The sequence below is a fragment of the Anoplopoma fimbria genome, chromosome 17 (assembly GCF_027596085.1).
Source record: "Anoplopoma fimbria isolate UVic2021 breed Golden Eagle Sablefish chromosome 17, Afim_UVic_2022, whole genome shotgun sequence".
In the NCBI taxonomy this organism is placed as follows: domain Eukaryota; kingdom Metazoa; phylum Chordata; class Actinopteri; order Perciformes; family Anoplopomatidae; genus Anoplopoma; species Anoplopoma fimbria.
Window position 1 is genome coordinate 20,976,707 of NC_072465.1, and position 19,445 is coordinate 20,996,151.

General features: G+C 41.8%; 1 protein-coding gene across 1 annotated transcript in view; it reads left to right on the forward strand.

Annotated features, from left to right (window-relative positions):
- znfx1 (zinc finger, NFX1-type containing 1) overlaps window positions 1-15,819 on the forward strand; it is a 17,418-nt gene extending 1,599 nt beyond the window's left edge. Inside the window, 19 exon segments of the mRNA XM_054616237.1 lie at window positions 228-303; window positions 432-1,324; window positions 1,630-1,852; window positions 2,025-2,377; window positions 2,532-2,711; window positions 3,171-3,277; window positions 4,700-4,938; window positions 5,082-5,213; window positions 5,435-5,583; window positions 6,491-6,637; window positions 6,734-6,854; window positions 8,047-8,282; window positions 8,855-8,994; window positions 9,550-9,682; window positions 10,312-10,479; window positions 12,226-12,336; window positions 12,546-12,641; window positions 12,855-13,980; window positions 13,983-15,819. Of these exon segments, the coding sequence (XP_054472212.1) occupies window positions 279-303; window positions 432-1,324; window positions 1,630-1,852; window positions 2,025-2,377; window positions 2,532-2,711; window positions 3,171-3,277; window positions 4,700-4,938; window positions 5,082-5,213; window positions 5,435-5,583; window positions 6,491-6,637; window positions 6,734-6,854; window positions 8,047-8,282; window positions 8,855-8,994; window positions 9,550-9,682; window positions 10,312-10,479; window positions 12,226-12,336; window positions 12,546-12,641; window positions 12,855-13,980; window positions 13,983-15,319 (5,916 nt within the window). The 5' untranslated portion in view covers window positions 228-278 and the 3' untranslated portion in view covers window positions 15,320-15,819.
- The last annotated feature ends 3,626 nt before the right edge of the window (window positions 15,820-19,445 follow it).

Below are 19,445 nucleotides of genomic sequence, written 5' to 3' on the forward strand. Positions count from 1 at the left end.
GTGCAGACCGGGGTCCCCCCCTCAGGTGAACACAGTCTGCTCTGTGTTTGCACTGTTAGCATCGTTAGCAGCCAGCCCTTTATATTAGGACTTCTCCCTGACGGTGCTTCCAACACATACATTATGCATGCCATCCATTTCTTTGTGTGTGTGTGTTCATGCTCAAATGTGGTGCATTAAATGAATTTTACATTACATTTTTTTTTTTATTTTTTTTTGCCACTCAGAAATCTTCAGTGTTGCCAACCTCAACTTCAGCAACAACCGAATGCGAGATCATGGAAAGTCCATCTTTCACATCTGGTAGGTGATGACCTAACAATGGTGTACATATAGTCTACCGTAGAGGGAATCCAGCTAAAATCTGGAGTACAAATTCAACCAAGGTGTTTATTTATTTATTTTTTTACACCCGTGTCCCCCGCCTACAGGTGCTGACACTGGCCAAAATCCAAATGCTAGTGGAAGAAAAAGAATTCGTAAACCAAGAAACCCTGCTGGAAGTAGCAACGCTGAAAGGCAGGAGACAGATGACAGAGATGTAGGGATGGGTGGGAGAGGAAGAGGAGGAGGAGGAGGGGTGCGAGGGAGAGGCAGAGGAAGAGGAGGAATGGGAATAGGAGCAGCAGGTAGAGGAAGAGGAGGAGCAGGAGATGCAGGCAGAGGAAGGGGAGGAGATGGAGCAGCGGGATGGGGATGGGGAGGACAGGGAGCAGCAGGCAGGGGATGGGGAGGACAGGGAGCAGCAGGCAGGGGATGGGGATGGGGAGGAGGAGGAGGAGTGGGTGCAGCAGGCAGAGGAAGAGGAGCAGGAGACGCAGGCAGAGGACCAGTTAGGGGGGTGGCAGCAATGGGTGGAAGGAGAGACGGACATAGTTTGGATGGAAGAGGAGCAGGTTGGCGTGAGAAAAGAGGTGGTGCTGCAGACGGACAAGAGAAGAATGGAGGCAGATCAAATTCTACAAGCAGACTCGGGGCACCACATGGTCGTGGTCTGGGCTATCAAACACTGAAAGAACTCTCTGGAAAGGATCCATCTCTAGTGGCCATCACCCTGTCCGCTCACCCCGCCCTGAAAGAGCTCCTGAGTGAGACAGAAATGAGGCAGGACCTTATCGAACTCCTCTGCCTGGTTATGAGCATAGCGTTGAAATCTCGCGCAGACAGGTGCACCGTGCAGCACCTGGCTCGCATCATAAAAGATTCAGGGTTCTTCCGCACCGTCCTGCCCCACTACCTGGGGGGCATGGGGTCAGAGTTCAACCCCGACCGCAGGGCAGAGTACCCTCGGCACCTGGATAGCATCCTGACTATTCTGTCAGAGGTAAGTTGTGAAAAGTATGAACGGAATAACCAATCAGTTAGTCAATTCAGCTGAAGGATACATTAAGTAATACAAGAAAGTGAGTTTGCCTTAAAGTAAATAAATAGACCCAGAAGAGCTGCCTTTTTAATGAAGTATGCAAACAAAGTCCAATCAACAATATTTTACATTTTTACAGAATATATTGTGTTCCTTGTTTTTGCCTTATTGTGCTTCTTTCTGTTAGAAAATTGCTAAATTAGTAGTTTAATTACTTTTTAGTTGAATATACTTTCACTAACTACCCTCAAAATAATGCTCATCAGGTCCTCAGCATCTTCCCTGCCAGCTCGGCCCAGGCTGTGAGTATGCTAGTGACACTGCTTAACGCCTCCATCACCATCCTGAGGGCATCAGGAGTGGACATCCTGCCTCAAACGGATGAGAGCGTGGAGAATATTCAAGGCCTGATCAGGCACCTCCAAGAGAGATCCAGGGAGGGAACCCTGCGCTCGGACAAGGACACTTATGCCCTTCTACCCACCGGAGGTGATAACCCAGAAAAGGGCCTCCTTATAAATACATTTTTTTTTTTCTACAATAATGTTTTTAAATATTTTGAAACCGTGCCCTCAAGCAAACACTGCAGAATATATTTTAGTTTAACAATTGCAACTCAATTTCATATTTATGTGAGAACGTCTCAATGCTTCTAACCCAGGTGAAGAAATGCAGGAAGATTTCAGGAACATACCCATCTACCCCACGCCTGAGGAGTTCCAGCAGGAGCAGAGGCCCTTCCTTAGACCCAACCTCACCTCTCAGCGCTACACGAGCACCCACCTCTACCTTGACACGCACTTCCGGCTGATGAGAGAGGACTTTGTGCGGCCACTCCGCGAGGGGATCCAGCAACTGCTTCGGAGCCAGAACGAAGTGGGAGGGAATGATAACCTTCTGAAGACGAGGCAATTTGACGACATCAGAATATATTTTGACACCAAACTGTTGGTGCCCAAGTGCACGTCCACTGGCATTGCCTACCTAGTCCAGTTTGACATTGAGCCTCTCAAGGTTAGTCTCTGGATGGTTTTAGAAGTTTTTTTTTTAGAATTGGTGTTTTATCACATTAGACTAACACAATCAACGGATTCTTTAAGAGATACAGTGCTAATTAAAACTGCATTTATTAACACGTATATTTATCTTTCCTCCCTCTATCCTACAGTTTGTGCTCTGGGAGAACTCCAAGAGGCTGATCTTTGGTTCCCTGGTCTGCTTGTCGTGTGATAATTTCGAGAGCTTCTTGTTTGCCACAGTGTCAGATCGGGATCCCAAATGTCTAGCGAAGGGACAGGTCCTGATCGCCTTTACTGAAGAGAGCAGAAACACGTTGGCCACAATGGAGGTGTGTGTGTGTGTGTGTGTGTGTGTGTGTGTGTGTGTGTGTGTGTGTGTGTGTGTGTGTGTGTGTGTGTGTGTGTGTGTGTGTGTGTGTGTGTGTGTGTGTGTGTGTGTGTGTGTGTGTGTGTGTGTGTGTGTGTGTGTGTGTGTGTGTAAAGCATGCAGTTACGGTCTAATTTCAGCCATTTAATCTACAATAGCTATCACTGAAACAAGTTGCCAAAGTATAAGGTACATTTAACTAGAACACTGAGGAGTTTCTAATATATATTCCAGTCTTTACTGATATACATGAGGTGAACAAAATATTTAAAACACCTCCTAGTATAACTGTATAGCCTCACAAGCTAAAGCCTCCAAAGAAAGGTTAATCAACACCTCGCCAAGGCTCTTAACTTCCTACCATGCAGGATAGGTGCAGGATGGGTGGGGATTTATGCCTAAACATCTTTTATCCTCACAGAAAAACCAATCTTTCCTGATGATCGAGACCACTGCCTACTTTGAGGCTTATCGGTATGTTCTGGAGGGCCTACAGGAGCAGGAGGAGGACGACCTGCCCTTTCAGAGGTAGTAGGAGTGTGTTTTCTGTTTGTGTTGAGAAGTTTTACATTCTAGCGTCAAGGTCACAGTTTTGATATAATTCTGAAGCACTTCCAAGAGAAGTTAAAAGTAAATTTTTTTCAAAGGGCAGCGGGGGAAGAAGCTGAACAAAGCGAGTTCAGCAACCCCGCTTTAATTAGTATGAGTTAATTATATCGCCACGGTTTTTCAAAAAGCGATCACGCATGAATGAGTTTGCTTTTTGCCTACACTCCCAGTGCCCTTCACAGTTACCACAAAGTAATGTACTATATGAGACATTTTTCTCTCATTTTCCTTTTGTTTTGCTTAGTGTGAGATGTGCACATGTGTGAGTGTTGCGGCGCAAACATGGCCTTCTCCAGCTTTTCTTGTTGAATCCTTAAACACCCCTGACTTCAGCTGAGGGCTTTTGAAGATCAATTCTCCAGCTCTCCCGCTGTTTTCTTTTACCCATCGAAACTAAACACATGCTGCTTTTGAGTTTGTATTTAAAGACCATGTAAAATAACACATTCTTCCTTTTACAAAGGAAAAAGTTGAATTCATAGCCAACAAAATGCACCGTTGTTGAATTCGGTACGCTCAGTGGTTTTGCAGCCAAAGCCTTACTTGATTTGGAACGACTAGTAGCTTATGATGGGTAACTAATATTAATCAATCTCGTAACCCATCGGCTATCAGTCTGATGAGAGATAAGCCTTTGAGGGCAGGGGGCTATATTCTTTGGGTTTTCGGTGTATCCTGCAGATATCCGGGCAGAGACTTCCTTTTCTGTGAGTTGCTCATTGTAACTCATTGAAACTTGAGATGCAAGACTGGAGTTGGAGTTGAGACGGCGTGTGTGACGGGATTGTTTTACAAGTAACCAGGTTACTATTCAGATTTCAAACAAACAAAAAGCTAAATCATCGTCAGACGATAACCAGTGTGTTCTGAAATTGCATATCGGCCAATGGGTTCTGCCTCTTTTGCTCCTCAACAGACTATTTAACTACGTTCAATCAAAGCATGCTCGAATGAGATCGGTAAACACTATTTAGACTGAAAAAAGCAGAATGATGCGATACCAAAATCTTTTCCCGTTGCATACGGATACTACATTCATATGCAGATGTCCGTTGATGGAGAGTAATTGAAATTATTAATTCATTGTAATTGCTTTATTATTCTTGTCTACTTGTGCTAATTAATACCAATGTTTTTAACATTTATCTTCAACCTGTTAATGTCACCTGTGGCTCATTTTATTGATTAAAAATGATTGAGCTTTGCCATGTTTATTGCAGTGTAGTTTTACTGAACGTTTTAAATGGTTCCTTGGAGAAAGCACATTAACAAATGAGAAGTCTCTACATCCTCCTTTTGACACAGATAAATGTGTAATCATCCTATCCATAATGTGTCCAGGTACATCGTGGAGTGCAAGAAAGATGTGCATTCCCCAGCTTATCTGCAAAGAACAGATGATTATGACCTGTTGTCCGTTGCTCACCCGGACCATAAGAAACGTGTGAAGCCCTTTCACAGCCTGGACGCAAAGGCCTGGCCGAAAAAGGAGGAGCTGGGTCTGGACGAGTCTCAGATGAGAGCTTTCCAGCTGGCCCTCACAAAGGAGCTGACCATCATACAGGGACCTCCTGGCACTGGTGAGACATTGAAAACACATTGTTGGAAGGATGACTTCTTTGATATTTAAATGGGGAAAAATAATGAAATGTTTTGTCACACATTTGTAAAATGACTTATCCATTGACGCACAAAAATCAGGCATCTTTCTTTTTTTCCTCAGGAAAAACCTACGTTGGCCTTAAGATTGCTCAGGCTCTGTTGACCAATCAGAAACTTTGGAGAGAGGGAGTTGGTAAAGCTCCAATGCTGGTAGTGTGTTACACTAACCATGCCCTGGATCAGTTCCTTGAGGGTAAGCCGTGATGCCCCCCCAAAAAATCCGATCTAGTTTGCATCTTGTTTGAGTGGTTTTGGCTTTAAAATTAAGAAGTTTATTTATATAAATGCTGGAACTTTTTTGCTAATGTGCCACCCTTTTTTTTTAAGTTTTATTTGATTATTTATCTTTATAAAACTGACCTTGACTGGACGATGTAAGACTAATAATCTTTCTGTTTTGCCTCTGCATCTAAGGTATTCATACGTTTCTGCCAGATGGAATAGTGAGAGTAGGAGGCCGCAGCAACAGTGAGATCCTGAAGCGTTTCAATCTTAGGGAGCTGTCCCGCTCCTCTGACTTCAGACGTTCGCTGCCATCTCACCTGTCTGGTGCACATAATCAGGTGAGCTGCTCATGCTGCCTCATCTGCAGTGTGAACTGGATGTTTCACGTTGCCTCCACACTTCTATTTCTCTCATGCATAGCAACGTGTTGAGAATATACGAAAGGATACAATAGGTGTAAATAATTACTAATAACTTTGCCTTTTTATATTCTGTTTATCACATTGAAGTTGTGTTTATGATATTTATTTTATACCTCATCTGTTTGTCTCACATTTATATTCTTATCACCTCAGCTTTATAAGTTGCAGTATATTAGTGTTACTGATTCTCTAAACAGACAAAGGCTCAAATATAAGAATGACACCAAGACCAGTTACTAGTAGAAAAACAGTTTCCATAACATGTCCGACTAGTGGAAAGTAAACATCCAAAATAAACATTTAGGTGTTTATTTTACTATTCTTTTGTCTGTTTTTATCTATAGATTTCTCCTACAGTCACCAAAACTTATCATTAGATAATGCCTCAATTGCATATTAAAACACAGCATTTCATAAACTTGTGAAAAAAGTATGGAATTTCACAATCTTTAAAGGCAGTTTTCTCAAAATTAGATTTTTCTCAAACAAAACCTAATAACTGAACTTCCGGTGATCTCCCAAATTTAAGTTACGGAAACCCAACACTCTAACTCGTGCTCGGTCAAAACTTTCAGGGAGAAACAAGTCTCCAAAAACTGTGCTGCCGACCTGTGACACACTTTGCTCATACAGTCCTTCTCCGTCTCTCTGCTGAGTCATCGGTTTCAGGTGCTCCACTCCTACAGCAGAGGGGAGGGAGAGAAAGGAGTAATAACAAAAACACACCCACAAACTGTGCAATACGGCACATGGAGGGCCACACCTCACAAAATTATTTTGTGATGTTGCCACCTAATCATTGTCTCCATAACCTGTCTAACAGGTCTACAGGGAGATGTGTGAGGAGGAGAGGGGGATCCAGAGTCAGAGCTTGAAGCTGGAGTGTTCTCTGAAAGGCGTCCTGCGGGAAACCTTCCTACAGAATGTCATCCCAAACAGACACTGGAACAGTCTGCAACAGCGACCAGCTGTGAGGGAATAAAACAGAAACATTTTATGTATATGTGAAGTAAAGATGAGGACTGCGCAAACTCATTCAGTTCCTGTTTTGTGAAATGATTTTTAGATAAGGGATGATTTTCAGACCTGGGGTGAGAAGAAGAAGCCCAGTCTGATAATGGAGTGGTTGGGCTTGAGTTCCACCGTCTTCCTGCAGAGGGAGACAGAGAATGCAAATGGATATGACGGTAAGGCTTTTAATGTTTTTTAAGATTTTAAGAGGATCTGATAGTTGCCTCCTTTTCACTGATAGTTTGTAAACAGAACCTCAGAACTATAACCATGTTTGTGTGAATGGATACTTTTAACAACACAAGATTCCCTACACAGCGGCCTTCACATTTTGAAGTGAAAACCAGTTTTAACACTGCTCTCATACCTTGCTATTGTTGGAGTACAGTGAAAAAAGTAATTGGCTGACCAGGTAAAAGCTTCACATTATAATTATTATTTTGAAAGAGGTAATGACGTCAAAGGGATTGTGAACCATCAGACCTGTACAGTCATTACCTTTTACTTGCACTCAACCATTACAGGTATAAATGGCTGAGGAAGCATTACAAATGGATTTTCCTTATAATATTCAACTGAACTGTTTTGAAATTTAAAAAAATATATGTTTTGTGGTAAACATATGCTAATATTGAAAGTATAAATTCAGCAAAATAGAAGCTCTCTCTCTAATTGTCCATCTTCAACGTAAATTGATGTGATCACTGCCAGACGCCTAAGTCATGAAGTAACTGTTTCAGTGAACTGTCATTTATGTGCCACTCCCACTCCACTGCATTTTGTCTGAACACCAACCACTCAGATATCCTATGCAGCTCCATATCCGCAGTCTCCAAGCTAGCTGAAATGAACACTTAAGAGCTTCAAAAATGTCATTTTCATTTGGTCTTGGTATTTTATCTTATATTTGTTTACTATATTTTACCATTATCACTTGATTTTATTTATTTCATTATTTTATTATTTTATTTATTTTGTTTGTTTATTTGATTGTCACTTGTTATTTCATTTTGTTTCTTATGCACTGTCTTGCTGGCTGGTCTGTCAAAGCACTTTGTAAACCTTGTTTTTAAAAGGTGCTATATAAATAAAGTTATTATTAAAAGTTATTATTAAAAGGACCATCATAGGAATTTGTAGCTAACAATAATGAATAATCCAACACCGAGTTCAGAGAGACCAGTCTCTGGAATTGATATGAACCATGAATTTGTCCGTCTGTCTTTATTTTAGGCCCTTTTCTTGTGTCTAATTACGATTCCATGCAACTTTACAAATTGTCGACGAAAACTAAAATGCTGCGCATTTATTGTACTTGTGAATGAAACCCTTGTCGTTCTGATTCTTACTGAAATGCGTTGGATGTAGCAGCAGAGGAAGATGTGGACATGGATGGCGGGGACGGCCTCATTCAAATCGCACAGGAAGCAGATCTGATCATGGCAGAGCGGTTCATTGAAGACAGCATTGGTCCCAGAGGTGGCAGAGATGGCAGAAAGAACGAAGAAATGGAGGAGGCTGTCAGAGCAGTGGAGGAAATGATGCTGGCTCTGAACTTGGATCATGACGAAATCCAGGCTCAGCAGGGCGGTGGAGGATGGCAGGTAAAATTGAAGGGAGATTTTTCGATTTTTCGATTCTAACATTTTTGCAATCCCTGCTCAATCAGCCAATTTGATTATGAATGCTATTGTTAAGAGTGGACTGGTTTAAGAGGAATACATACAGTACATGAGTATATCTAAGAGCTGTCCAATGGAACCGTATCAGGTGCTGCACTCCACTTATGTGGTTTTATATTCACTATTTCTTATACAAATGCAGTGTGTGTGTGTGTGTGTGTGTGTGTGTGTGTGTGTGTGTGTGTGTGTGTGTGTGTGTGTGTGTGTGTGTGTGTGTGTGTGTGTGTGTGTGTGTGTGTGTGTGTGTGTGTGTGTGTGTGTGTGTGTGTGTGTGTGTGAAGTCTAACACTGTGCCGAATATATTTCTCCGCCACTGATCCTTATCTTTCCAAACAGTTCACCACAACATAGCTAAATACACTTATTATTTAACTACAGCCTACCCCTTTTAATGTTAATTCAATTAAAGAGCGACAAAATGTCATCAGATTAGCTAGGATTTAAAACTGTTAATAATGTGAGGTTCAAAGCTGACCTTGTTCTGATCGGTGCAGTTTCAACGTCCCGAGAAGAAAAGGTTAAAGAACCAAATTAAGAAAGAGCTGCGGAAGACCACGACCATGACTGAAACAGAGGCAGATGCCGTCTTGGATATTTGGACCCTTGACCAGCGAGACAGATGGAGACTCTATCGGTATGTCTGCATCTTTGTTTCACTTTTCTCTCCTTTTGTCTCTAACAATGTTCCTCTTTTTCAACTCTTACTTTCCATCACTTCTCCCAGTACCTTTCTTACATTTCCGTCCTCCTTCCCTCCCTCCCCCTTCATTTCTCTTCCTTTCCCTCCTCTGCTTCCTCTCATCCCCGAAGCAACCTCAGTCTGGTAGAAGTAGTCTATTCCCAATGTGTATAATTAAGTCAACTAATCACCATGAAAATGTCTCCCAAAGGATCTTCTCACCTCAGAGAAGCCAAGACATAACCACGTACCAGAGCTATAAGGACTGTTGTTTACATAGTCGTAATTATAATTTAAACTGACAAATAGGGCAATTTCCCTCCAAGACTGATATGATATGTCTTACTGTAATTGTTTAACTACTAATAACAAGTACCACAGCATCATTTTTTTTTTTTTAAACTTTGGCTCGGAGTATACTTTTAGATGCTGAGCAAATAATGAGAGTCTTCCGGCTTTCTGGAAAGTCAGTTGTCACAGTGTTTTGCTATTATTAATTTGTGTCTGCAGGTTGTGGGTGGCACGGTACAGAGCACACCTTTGCACCATAATCCAAGAGTCAGAAGGGGCCTATCAGAACGCGGTGGACAGATTGGCTGATGTAAAACGTCATGAGGACCTCTGTCTTCTCAAGAAAGCCACGGTACAGTAGAAATGTAGTAATTAATAATATTAGTGTATTTCTTTTTTTTTGGGGGGGGATCCTTGTTTAGACAAAAGTTAGACTCACAATTTCACACCAAGTTAAGTAAAACACTTCTTTAATCATAGGTTATCAGCTTAATGTAGCCTTTAGCTTAATATGCGGAGAGGATAATGAAGCATATTGCTTTACTTCCACTGAGTATCATGAAGTCGTTCTTTTTGCCTTAAAGGTGCACTCTAAATATTCAATAAATGATATACTGCACCTAATGCTCAAACTAGTAGCAAAAACATTTCAGTACGGCATTTTTGGATCACTTTGAACAACAATATCAATTAAACTAAGCTGAGGTTGCCAGCCAGTCAGCGGAGAGTACCGCGCCCGTCCAAGAAATACTCCAGCGAAAACCCCCCCATAAAACTGCAACCTGTCACTTTACGTTTGAGTTTTTGTGCTGATTAAACAAACAACATATAATGTGCAGATTAGCAAGCTTTTAGGCAGATTTTGTTACCTTTTTGGAGAAGCCAAATGTGCTGTTTTCTCCTGTTCCCAGTGTTTGTGCTAAAATAAATGTACACGGCTCCTGGCTGACGCTTCAGTTTTTTGTAATGTACATCCACCAGGTTATTGGCATGACAACAACAGGGGCAGCCAAGTTCCGTAGACTTCTGCAGGAAGTGCGTCCATGTCTGGTGATTGTGGAAGAAGCTGCAGAGGTTCTCGAGGCTCACACCATCACGACACTGAGCAAAGCCTGCCAACACCTCATCCTCATCGGAGACCACCAGCAGGTACGAACCCACACAGACAAATGGGGCAATGATTCCTTAACTCTCTGTGTCATCTCATTAAACTCTGCAGGACTATTTGTGCACTGGTGTATTTTATTAAGCCATCTTCTCCTGACTGAAATTACCTTTTTAAAGTGCATAGATGAACATTTAGAGGACAACCTGTTCAGAAGGATTTTGTGTGGTTGGCAGTATGTTAATGCATGTCGCCTTGAGGGAAATGGCGATCAAAAAGCATCTCATGCCGGCCATTACAAAAGATGGAGACGAGTGAGGAGTGATATGCTGGACATCAGTAGACTATAACGACAGCTTGTCAGGGCCTGCCAAGGACATATGGCCGGGCAGCCTGTCTAGCATTCTGCACTACACACAATTCTATCACACATCTCAATATTCTCTCCTGGTCTCTTCTTGCTGTGTAACTTCTGTCTGCTCTTTCCCTAATGTTTGCTCGTTGTACTATGTTTATGCATGAATTTATGAAGGCATTTGAATAAACAAACAAACCTGACTTACTTACAGTTGCACTGGAAGTTTAGAAAGTACAAGAATGGAATTCAGAATACAGTTTGACTTGAGATTGCATTCACTGTAACCCAGGCTTGGAAATCAATGGTCATTTTTATACATCAGGTATCTCAGATTTATTTAAAAGTAATTTACCACTGTGCCTGGGGCTCCCTTCACTGTCTGTTTTATAGAAAGTGCAATTTAATGTGCAAAATGAATAAATCAATATCAAAGTATCTATGATTTAATAATTGAAACTACTGCACAATTAAATTAGTACGGGGGGTGGGTGTAAGGAAAGCAGTCAAGATGAAGTTTTCTGATGGCACAATAATGGGTAGATAGTTTGTTTCATGGGTTTGAAGCCATTTGATAATATTTTATTTTGATTCTATGACCAAACGCGGAACCTAAACTTGAATCTGTGCTATAACAGAAGTGGCTGCATCACACTTCCCCAGTAAAATAAGCTCTGGCATTGTTGTGCTGTTCACAGGTTTGGTGTTGCATCGAGCAGAACACAATGCATCCCATTTATACTAGAATTTGTCTTGCCTCCCCCACACCCCTCCCACATACATGCACAATCACACTCTGTCCTCCAGCTAAATTAGGTCTGCACATACACAAGGACACTTGCACACACAAACACACATTTTCTGCTCAGACAAAACAGTAAAAAACTCGACAGGAGAGGAAAAGAAAGTTAGAGCGCATTTGCATACATTCTATATTCCCATCCAGCAACCCTAAAACAGAAACTCATAGCAGAATATTGTTAATCCCTTCAGGGCTTACTACTGTATAGCTGGTTGCCTTCACCTGTGTCTAGGAACTGTGTAATAAGTGTCCACTAGCATTTACATAACTGCAAATGGTCTGATCACCATAGGCATGTGGCCATGAAAGCCAGCCCTCTATTCTCCACTTCTATAGTTATGATCTGGGGCTATTTAAATATGCTAATATAAAACAGTAAACTTGACAAATTAACTTAATCACCACTGGATGGAACAAGATTTAGAGCGCTGAAAAAACTTGCATTTAAATGCTATATTGATCATAAAAGTCAATTTGAAGTCCGAAAAAAAACCTCTTAATTTGGCCACATGACCACATGTTCTCAGTTTGTACAAAACATTTTAAACTAAGCCTTTATTTTGAGCTTTGCTGTAATAATTCATGAAAACTGAAGAGTTTAAAGCACATGGTATGATTATTTTCCTTCTCTAGCTGCGCCCCAGTGCCACAGTATATGAACTTGCTAAGAACTTCAACCTGGAGATGTCCATGTTTGAGCGGCTGGTGAGAATGGAGCTCCCCTTTGTCAGACTCGACTACCAGGTTTGTGTTTCCGCATCTATTTGTTTATCTTATTGCAGCATCTATCGATGAATAAAATGTAGACATGTTTTAGATTATTCAGTTTAAGACCAAATTGAAAGCATTACAGTTGAATTAGTATGCTTGATTGATATGTTGTTTAAGTCCCTGTATGCTTCTGTATCTATACGTTGGGTTTATCTGTGTTTGTGTTTTGGTTTGTTCTTCAGCATCGTATGAGGCCAGAAATTGCCCGTCTTCTGACCCCACACATCTACTCAGAGCTGGAAAACCATCCGTCGGTGTTCGAATACGACAACATCAAGGTGCATATTTTATTTTCTCTCCTGCTGAGTCTTCATCCTGCTTGTTTTTCTGAGCAGTGGATATCCGTTCGCTGCGTGCATGGATAAAAAGTATCTACATATATTTTGAGTCAATTTTGGGCAATATTTGGGGAAAATATGATGAAAGAATGTTGTGTGTGTATATATAAAGAATAATATAAAGAATATTTTCTATTAAATGCTGTCTTACAGGGCCTTGATACCAATTTATTCTTCGTGGAGCACAACAACCTAGAAGAAGAGATCAAAGATGGGAAAAGCCATCGGAACCAACATGAGGCGTCGTTTGTAGTCTCTCTTTGCCACTATCTTATCTTACAGGGCTACAAACCAGAGCAAATTACCATCCTCACAACCTACACCGGGCAGCTCCATTGCCTGCGCAACCTTATGCCTGCCAGCAAGTTCACAGGGGTCAGAGTGCACGTAGTGGACAAATACCAGGGGGAAGAGAATGACATCGTTTTGTTGTCTCTGGTCCGCAGCAACCGGCAGGGAAAAGTTGGCTTTTTGAACATTCCCAATCGCGTCTGTGTAGCCTTGTCTCGTGCCAAGAAAGGTCTCTACTGTATTGGCAATAGTGCAATGCTGGGCCAAGTCAAACTGTGGGGCAACATCCTCCAAACCTTGAGGGAGAAGGACCAGATTGGAAATGCTCTGACACTGTGCTGCCAGAATCATCCAGAGCGACAGGTGAAAGTGGCTAATACTGAAGATTTCAAACAAGCGCCCGAGGGAGGCTGCACAAAGCCCTGCGAGTTCCGTTTGGATTGTGGCCACGTTTGCACACGCGTCTGCCACCCCTACGACCCCGAGCACAAGGAGTACAAGTGTCCCAAGAAGTGCCAGAAGATTTTATGTGATCTGGAACACAGGTGCCCACGTCTGTGCCATCAAGAGTGCCCAGAGAAATGTTCAGTGATGCTGGAGAAGATCATACCCAGATGTCAACACGCACAGATGGTTCCTTGCCACCAGGATCCGGAGACCTTTACATGCCAGGAGCCTTGCCAGGAGCTGCTTCGCTGCGGACATCCATGTGCATCATTTTGTGGAGAACCATGCACCAGTCGGTGCAAAGTGGAGGTCACCCTAGAACTAAAGTGTGGCCACAGCCAGCAAAATGCGTGCTTTTACAAAACGCACACAGAGGAACCTGAATGTATGACCCCTTGTAAGCAACAGCTAAAATGTGGCCATGCCTGTAAGGGTAGCTGTGGTCGGTGCGCTCAGGGACGGTACCATGCCCCATGTACTCACGGCTGTAAGAGTCTCCTGATTTGCTCTCACAAGTGCCGGGAGCCCTGCACTCGTGACTGCCCCCCTGTCAGAAGCCGTGTGAGAATTGCTGCGTGCACAGCAAGTGTATGAGTCCGTGCGGACAGCCCTGTGCCCCGTGCATTGAGCCCTGCGCTTGGCAATGCCCTCACCAAAGCTGCAGTAAGCTCTGCCATGAGCCATGCGATCGTCCGCCATGCAACCAACCCTGTGCCAAGACCCTGGATTGCGACCACCCATGCATAGGTCTGTGTGGAGACAAGTGTCCAAACAAATGTCGCATTTGTAATAAAGATGATGTCACAGAGATTCTATTTGGCACTGAGGATGAGCCTGATGCTTGCTTTATTCAGCTAGAGGACTGTGGACACATCATGGAATACACAGGCATGGACCACTTCATGGGGATGGATGCCGACCAGCAGGCAAATGAAGGAGAGGAGGTGGCCATTAAACTGAAGGAATGTCCCAGGTGCACAACTCCAATCCGCAAGAATCTGCGCTATGGAACTCACATCAACCGTTGTCTTGCTGAGATTGAGATGGTAAAGGAAAAGTTAAATGGATGTCAGGCAGATATTGGGAAGCACAGGCAGAGCCTTAAAGAACGGTGGGAAGAAAACTTTCTCCTCCATGGAATGCATGCCCAGGAGGAATACATGCAAATCATTGACCGAGTGGGAAAGGAGCGTCTCACAGCAAAGGACCTGTGGATTCTGGAAAACAAGATGGATTTCCTAATAAGAGTTGCAAAGCTGAAGAAGATCCAAAGGCAAAAATTGTCAGCAGTTCAAAGCTTCGCATTAGGAGTGCGTGTCGCGGAGTTCGAGCGCTGGGTCAATCACTGGCTTCAAAAATTCACAGACCAGCAGGTCTTTGATTTGCAGAGTGAGCTACAGAGAATCACCCTCCTTACTGAGCTCCACGCCCGTTGCCATGTGGCAGACATGAGGGAACAAAGTGACAAAATACAATCCGAGGTACAAAAAATAACCACGGTTTTGGAAAAGTGTGGCCCGTTCACTGAGCAAGATCAACACCGAGTGAAGGAAGCCATGACGGAACTCGACAAGAAGCTTCCACCCTCAGGCTTGGGGATCAATGAGGAGGAGAGAAAGATGATCGTCTCTGCTATGAATATGCAGCGTGGACACTGGTACAAATGTCCCAATGGCCACGTCTACGTTATAACAGAGTGTGGAGGGGCTATGGAGAGTCGATGCTGCCCTGATTGTAAAGCTACTATTGGCGGGGCCAATCACTCGCTGGCAAGTGGCAACCAAGTGGCCTCGGAGATGGATGGGGCACAGCATGCTGCTTGGTCTGAGGCCAACAACCTTCTAAACTTTGATGAACTTAATGATCTTGACTTCTTGTAGCCATCTTAGAGAAGTCCATTATTGCCTTCACAGTCCTGGTCCGTTGGTTGCAATACCTAAAGAGGCAATGGGTTAAGATTTTACTGTTATGATCACTTTAATTCCTGCTTTACTAGGACGGATCTCTTTAATAGTGACTTGGATAATGCAGATGCCTATTTCACTTTGAGTTGTATGAATGCTTTCAAGAGGGGATGAACGGCATCAGACGCAATTAGTCAGGCTTTTTAGTTCACCTGCGTTTTATGTATACATCATTTTTATTGACCTTTTCAATTCATGGAAGTTTTAATATTTCCTGCTTCAGACGTAGTGGGTAGTAGTTTTGTTTTAAAAATTGCTTTTCTGCATTTGTTCAAGATTCCTTGTTTATGTAACGGTTGTCCTGTTGTTCAACAATAGGTGGCAGTAAAACACTGTTAAAGAACATACAGAGAAATTACATGATAGTTATCAATTTTTGCAGCTTGCTCAAACAGAATAAAAACGGTTTGAATCTATTCGCCCATTCTTGTGTTCATTTTACACACACGCCATGAATGTAACGAATACCAGCAGGGAGAGCTGTGCCTTCCAGTAGCAGGTTTCTGGAAATGTAATTGGAGTTAAAATGTATGTTTGTATTTTTCATGTGGGCCTTCAAAGGCAGAAATCCTTAAGCTTAGCTGAAATTATTAACATGTAAACTTGTAATGCTGCTACAAGATGTGCTTGTAGAAAAGCAAATTCACACACTTACATAAACAGTACATAAACACAGCACATGGGAATAATCAACACATCATTTCTAGAGTTGCTGTTCTGTAGGAGTTTTAAATATATCATGCATTCAAGAAATCCTTTTCACCATTACAACAAATACTGTCTTTCCAACCCTGTTCTCCTTCTCTCTTTCTCCAACACAAACAAGGGAGTTTATCGCAGTCTCTAATAGCACATCATTGGCATTGAAGCCAAAGAAACAACCCTGAAATAGCTTCCATTCCTCTTCACTACTGTACAGTTGCTGAGTTTCATTTTGGCATTTTGTAACCGCTTGCATCACTTTATTACATGATGAATTTGTCCCTGTCACAAAACCAGCTCCAATGCAAACTGAGCTGGCTGCGGGGAGAAAAAAAAAAAAAAAAAGAACAACAAAAAATGCACTGTCAAGACAAATGCTAACACTGAGCAAACTTTAAAAGGGTGCCACTCTTTCAGTATTTATAGGATTCAAGCACCCGGTGGAGAAAGAGCTGGACAAAAAGGAGGGACTGCAGTAAAATGGGAATATCCTATAGGGTGGGACTGTCTCATCAATCATTTCAGGTTATTTTCAGAGTTTAAGGTTGGTTGACCCAAGTTACCGACCCCCCCTCCCCCCCTCCCATTACACACACTGTACATTATGTGGTTTTCATACTGTCTCTAGCAGAACTGATGAAAATGTGGGTGGAAAACACACCACTGAAACGAAAAGCATCTGACACACCCAGCAGCAATCTGTGAGGACAAATAACTGCAGGGAGAGTGAAGGATAAAACACTTACAACAAAGCCAGCCACAAGTTTTAAAACTACAACAAAGATGACAGAGCAGCCGTGCCTGTGAGATAGTTCCAGGCAGTACGCAGTAAACATGTCCTTAACAAAGTGATGAGATTTGATGCCCCTGGCAGTGGCTCTGTCAAGCTGACCGGTACAGCAAGACCAAACCAATCAACATTTATTGTACAGGGGAGTATAAACAGTGTCCCAATTATAGAATTAAAAAAAAAAAAACATTTAAAACTATGAGCTATCTTTGCTCTTAGTAAATGGAGAACACGTGACTAACAGGTAGATATTATCTTACATTATATTCCACTGTGCAATACTAAAAATGATTCTGTCTGTTTATATTATATTTTAGTTATTGTGGATTTTAACATTTTTTACTTATTTATTATTCTTTACTGTGTGACTACTTATTTATAATAATTGTTTTTATCTTGTTTTTTTTTACTTATGTCTCTTGTTTGCACTATCCATTCGGCTGCTGTCATCCTGCAAATTTCCCCGCTGTGGGACTAATAAAGGATTATTTTATATTATCTCATCTTATCTTATCTTATACTTTCCGACTGGAATAACCAGACACTGGACCAGAGGGTCAAAGTTTAAATGGAACCAGACTGACACACCAGCATTATGTCACCTCGATCATCTTTCAACTGTTAGTAGCCACTGTTAACAAGCTCAATGTCAAATTGTGAAAGTGAATGGCATGTTCCAAACAAGCTGATGCATGGGTTTGCGTTTTGACAGAGCAAGAGCAGGTGATTGAATCAGCATTTTTTAACTATGAACAGTGGCAAAATCATTCTACAGTGAGCTAACACTTAAATCATTGACTCTGTCCGCCTTTTGTTTCCAATATTAAGGACTTTGTTAAACCACAAAGGTGTCACTTCTCCCATTAATGCACATTTTTTTTAAGTTTAGTGTGCGCTATTCTAAAGTTTTTAGAACTTAACCTGCGTGATCTGTAATTAAACATATGCACCAAATATATACATGTTAAGTAAATAGTCAAATGTTGTCCGACTGAGTTTGGTTTCTTCCCTTTCCAAGCTTTCTGACTGCAACACATATTGGGTATTTTCACAGCTCCCCATAAACAAACAGTTTGTCATTTTGACTCTTAGGGTAAGGGTACTCAAGTGTATGTTTTTGAGATCAACTAACCAAACTTCATAAGTGTTATGCATCCAGGAAGGGTGGATGATGACTGTGGTTTGTCTCAGCTCTGGCTCCCACAGAATCAAGTGGTTGAAACTAAACAGTTGAATAAAGTTTGATAGAGACATGGTCTTAAAGCAATACAATCTGGATTTTAAAGTGCCTTTCTTTGCTATCTGGTTTTGATTATATCATTTTCAGCTCTTTGGAGTTCGAATGTGGTCAAAGAAAAAAAAGGACAGTATTATACTGTCCCTGAGAAAATGCAGCAAGGTCTATAATCACAGAACGAACTGTTGGTATTATGTTGGCAGTAAGGGTAATGGGGTTGTATTATCAGAAAATTGCTTGTTAGTGTTCCCTTGGTGGCCTTTCATCAGCAAAGCTGGTTGAGGTCCGAGGTCTCTTCATAACACAGGATGCTCTACCAGACAGAAACTGCTCGTCATAGATGGAATACATAGCAGCCTCGCTCTTTTAGCAAAAGATTTGAAGCAAAGTTATTTCAAGATAAGCTTTCCGCTATCATGTGTTACCTCCAAGCCACTTAATGTGTGATGAACCATGTCTCCAGGCTAAATAATAAATGAGAGGGTTGTTTACATAGTTGTGCTCCAGAGAAGTTGTTTTTTAAACTTTTTTTACTGCGCTGCATAATTGCAGTGGCTTCTTTTTCAAATGTATCCGCTAATTCATTTCCTTTGATTCCAACATGTGCTGGTATCCATAGAGATAGCACACTCGGTCCCATCATTTGAATTCTCTGCAGTGTCAGTTGTAATTCTCTCTCAAAAATGTCTGGTCTGCTTGTTGAATATCTGTTTCTCAAACTGACTTGAATGTGAACAAACAACTGCTCTCTGTGGTCTCTTCAAACCATTGTAATGCTAACAAGAATGCGAGCATTTCTTCGCTTGATGAACCATCATTGCTTCTTTTTTTCTCCACCCTAGAGTTAAACTCTGGAACAGAGAATGCAATTCCAATGTTATTGATTGAAGTCTTTGAAGCGTTTGTATTTGAATATAACTGGTGACTTCTTGTATAGGTCTTCACTGTTTGGGAATTTAAAATATACTCCTTATCTTCTTTTGGATCAATGTCAAATCTACAGTGGGATCAGGTTGTATTGCTGATAATGGTATTGGATTTGTGTTTATTTGAGATATTTCCAGTTCTGTCGTGTTCTGCACATCCAAAGCTTTTTGTTTCTCTCTTCTTTTCCCAGCTTAATGTGCAATTCAGTGAAAGCTTTGTGAATCCTTCTTATACCTAGCAGCAACTCTCCCATTTGAACTCGTAATGCTGATGTTGGATTTGTACCTGAACATGATCCCAAAAGCCTGATGAGTGTGAACTTTTTGAGAGATGTATTTTCAACAACACCACACACCCTTCATTTTAAACAGAATGAATGAATATGA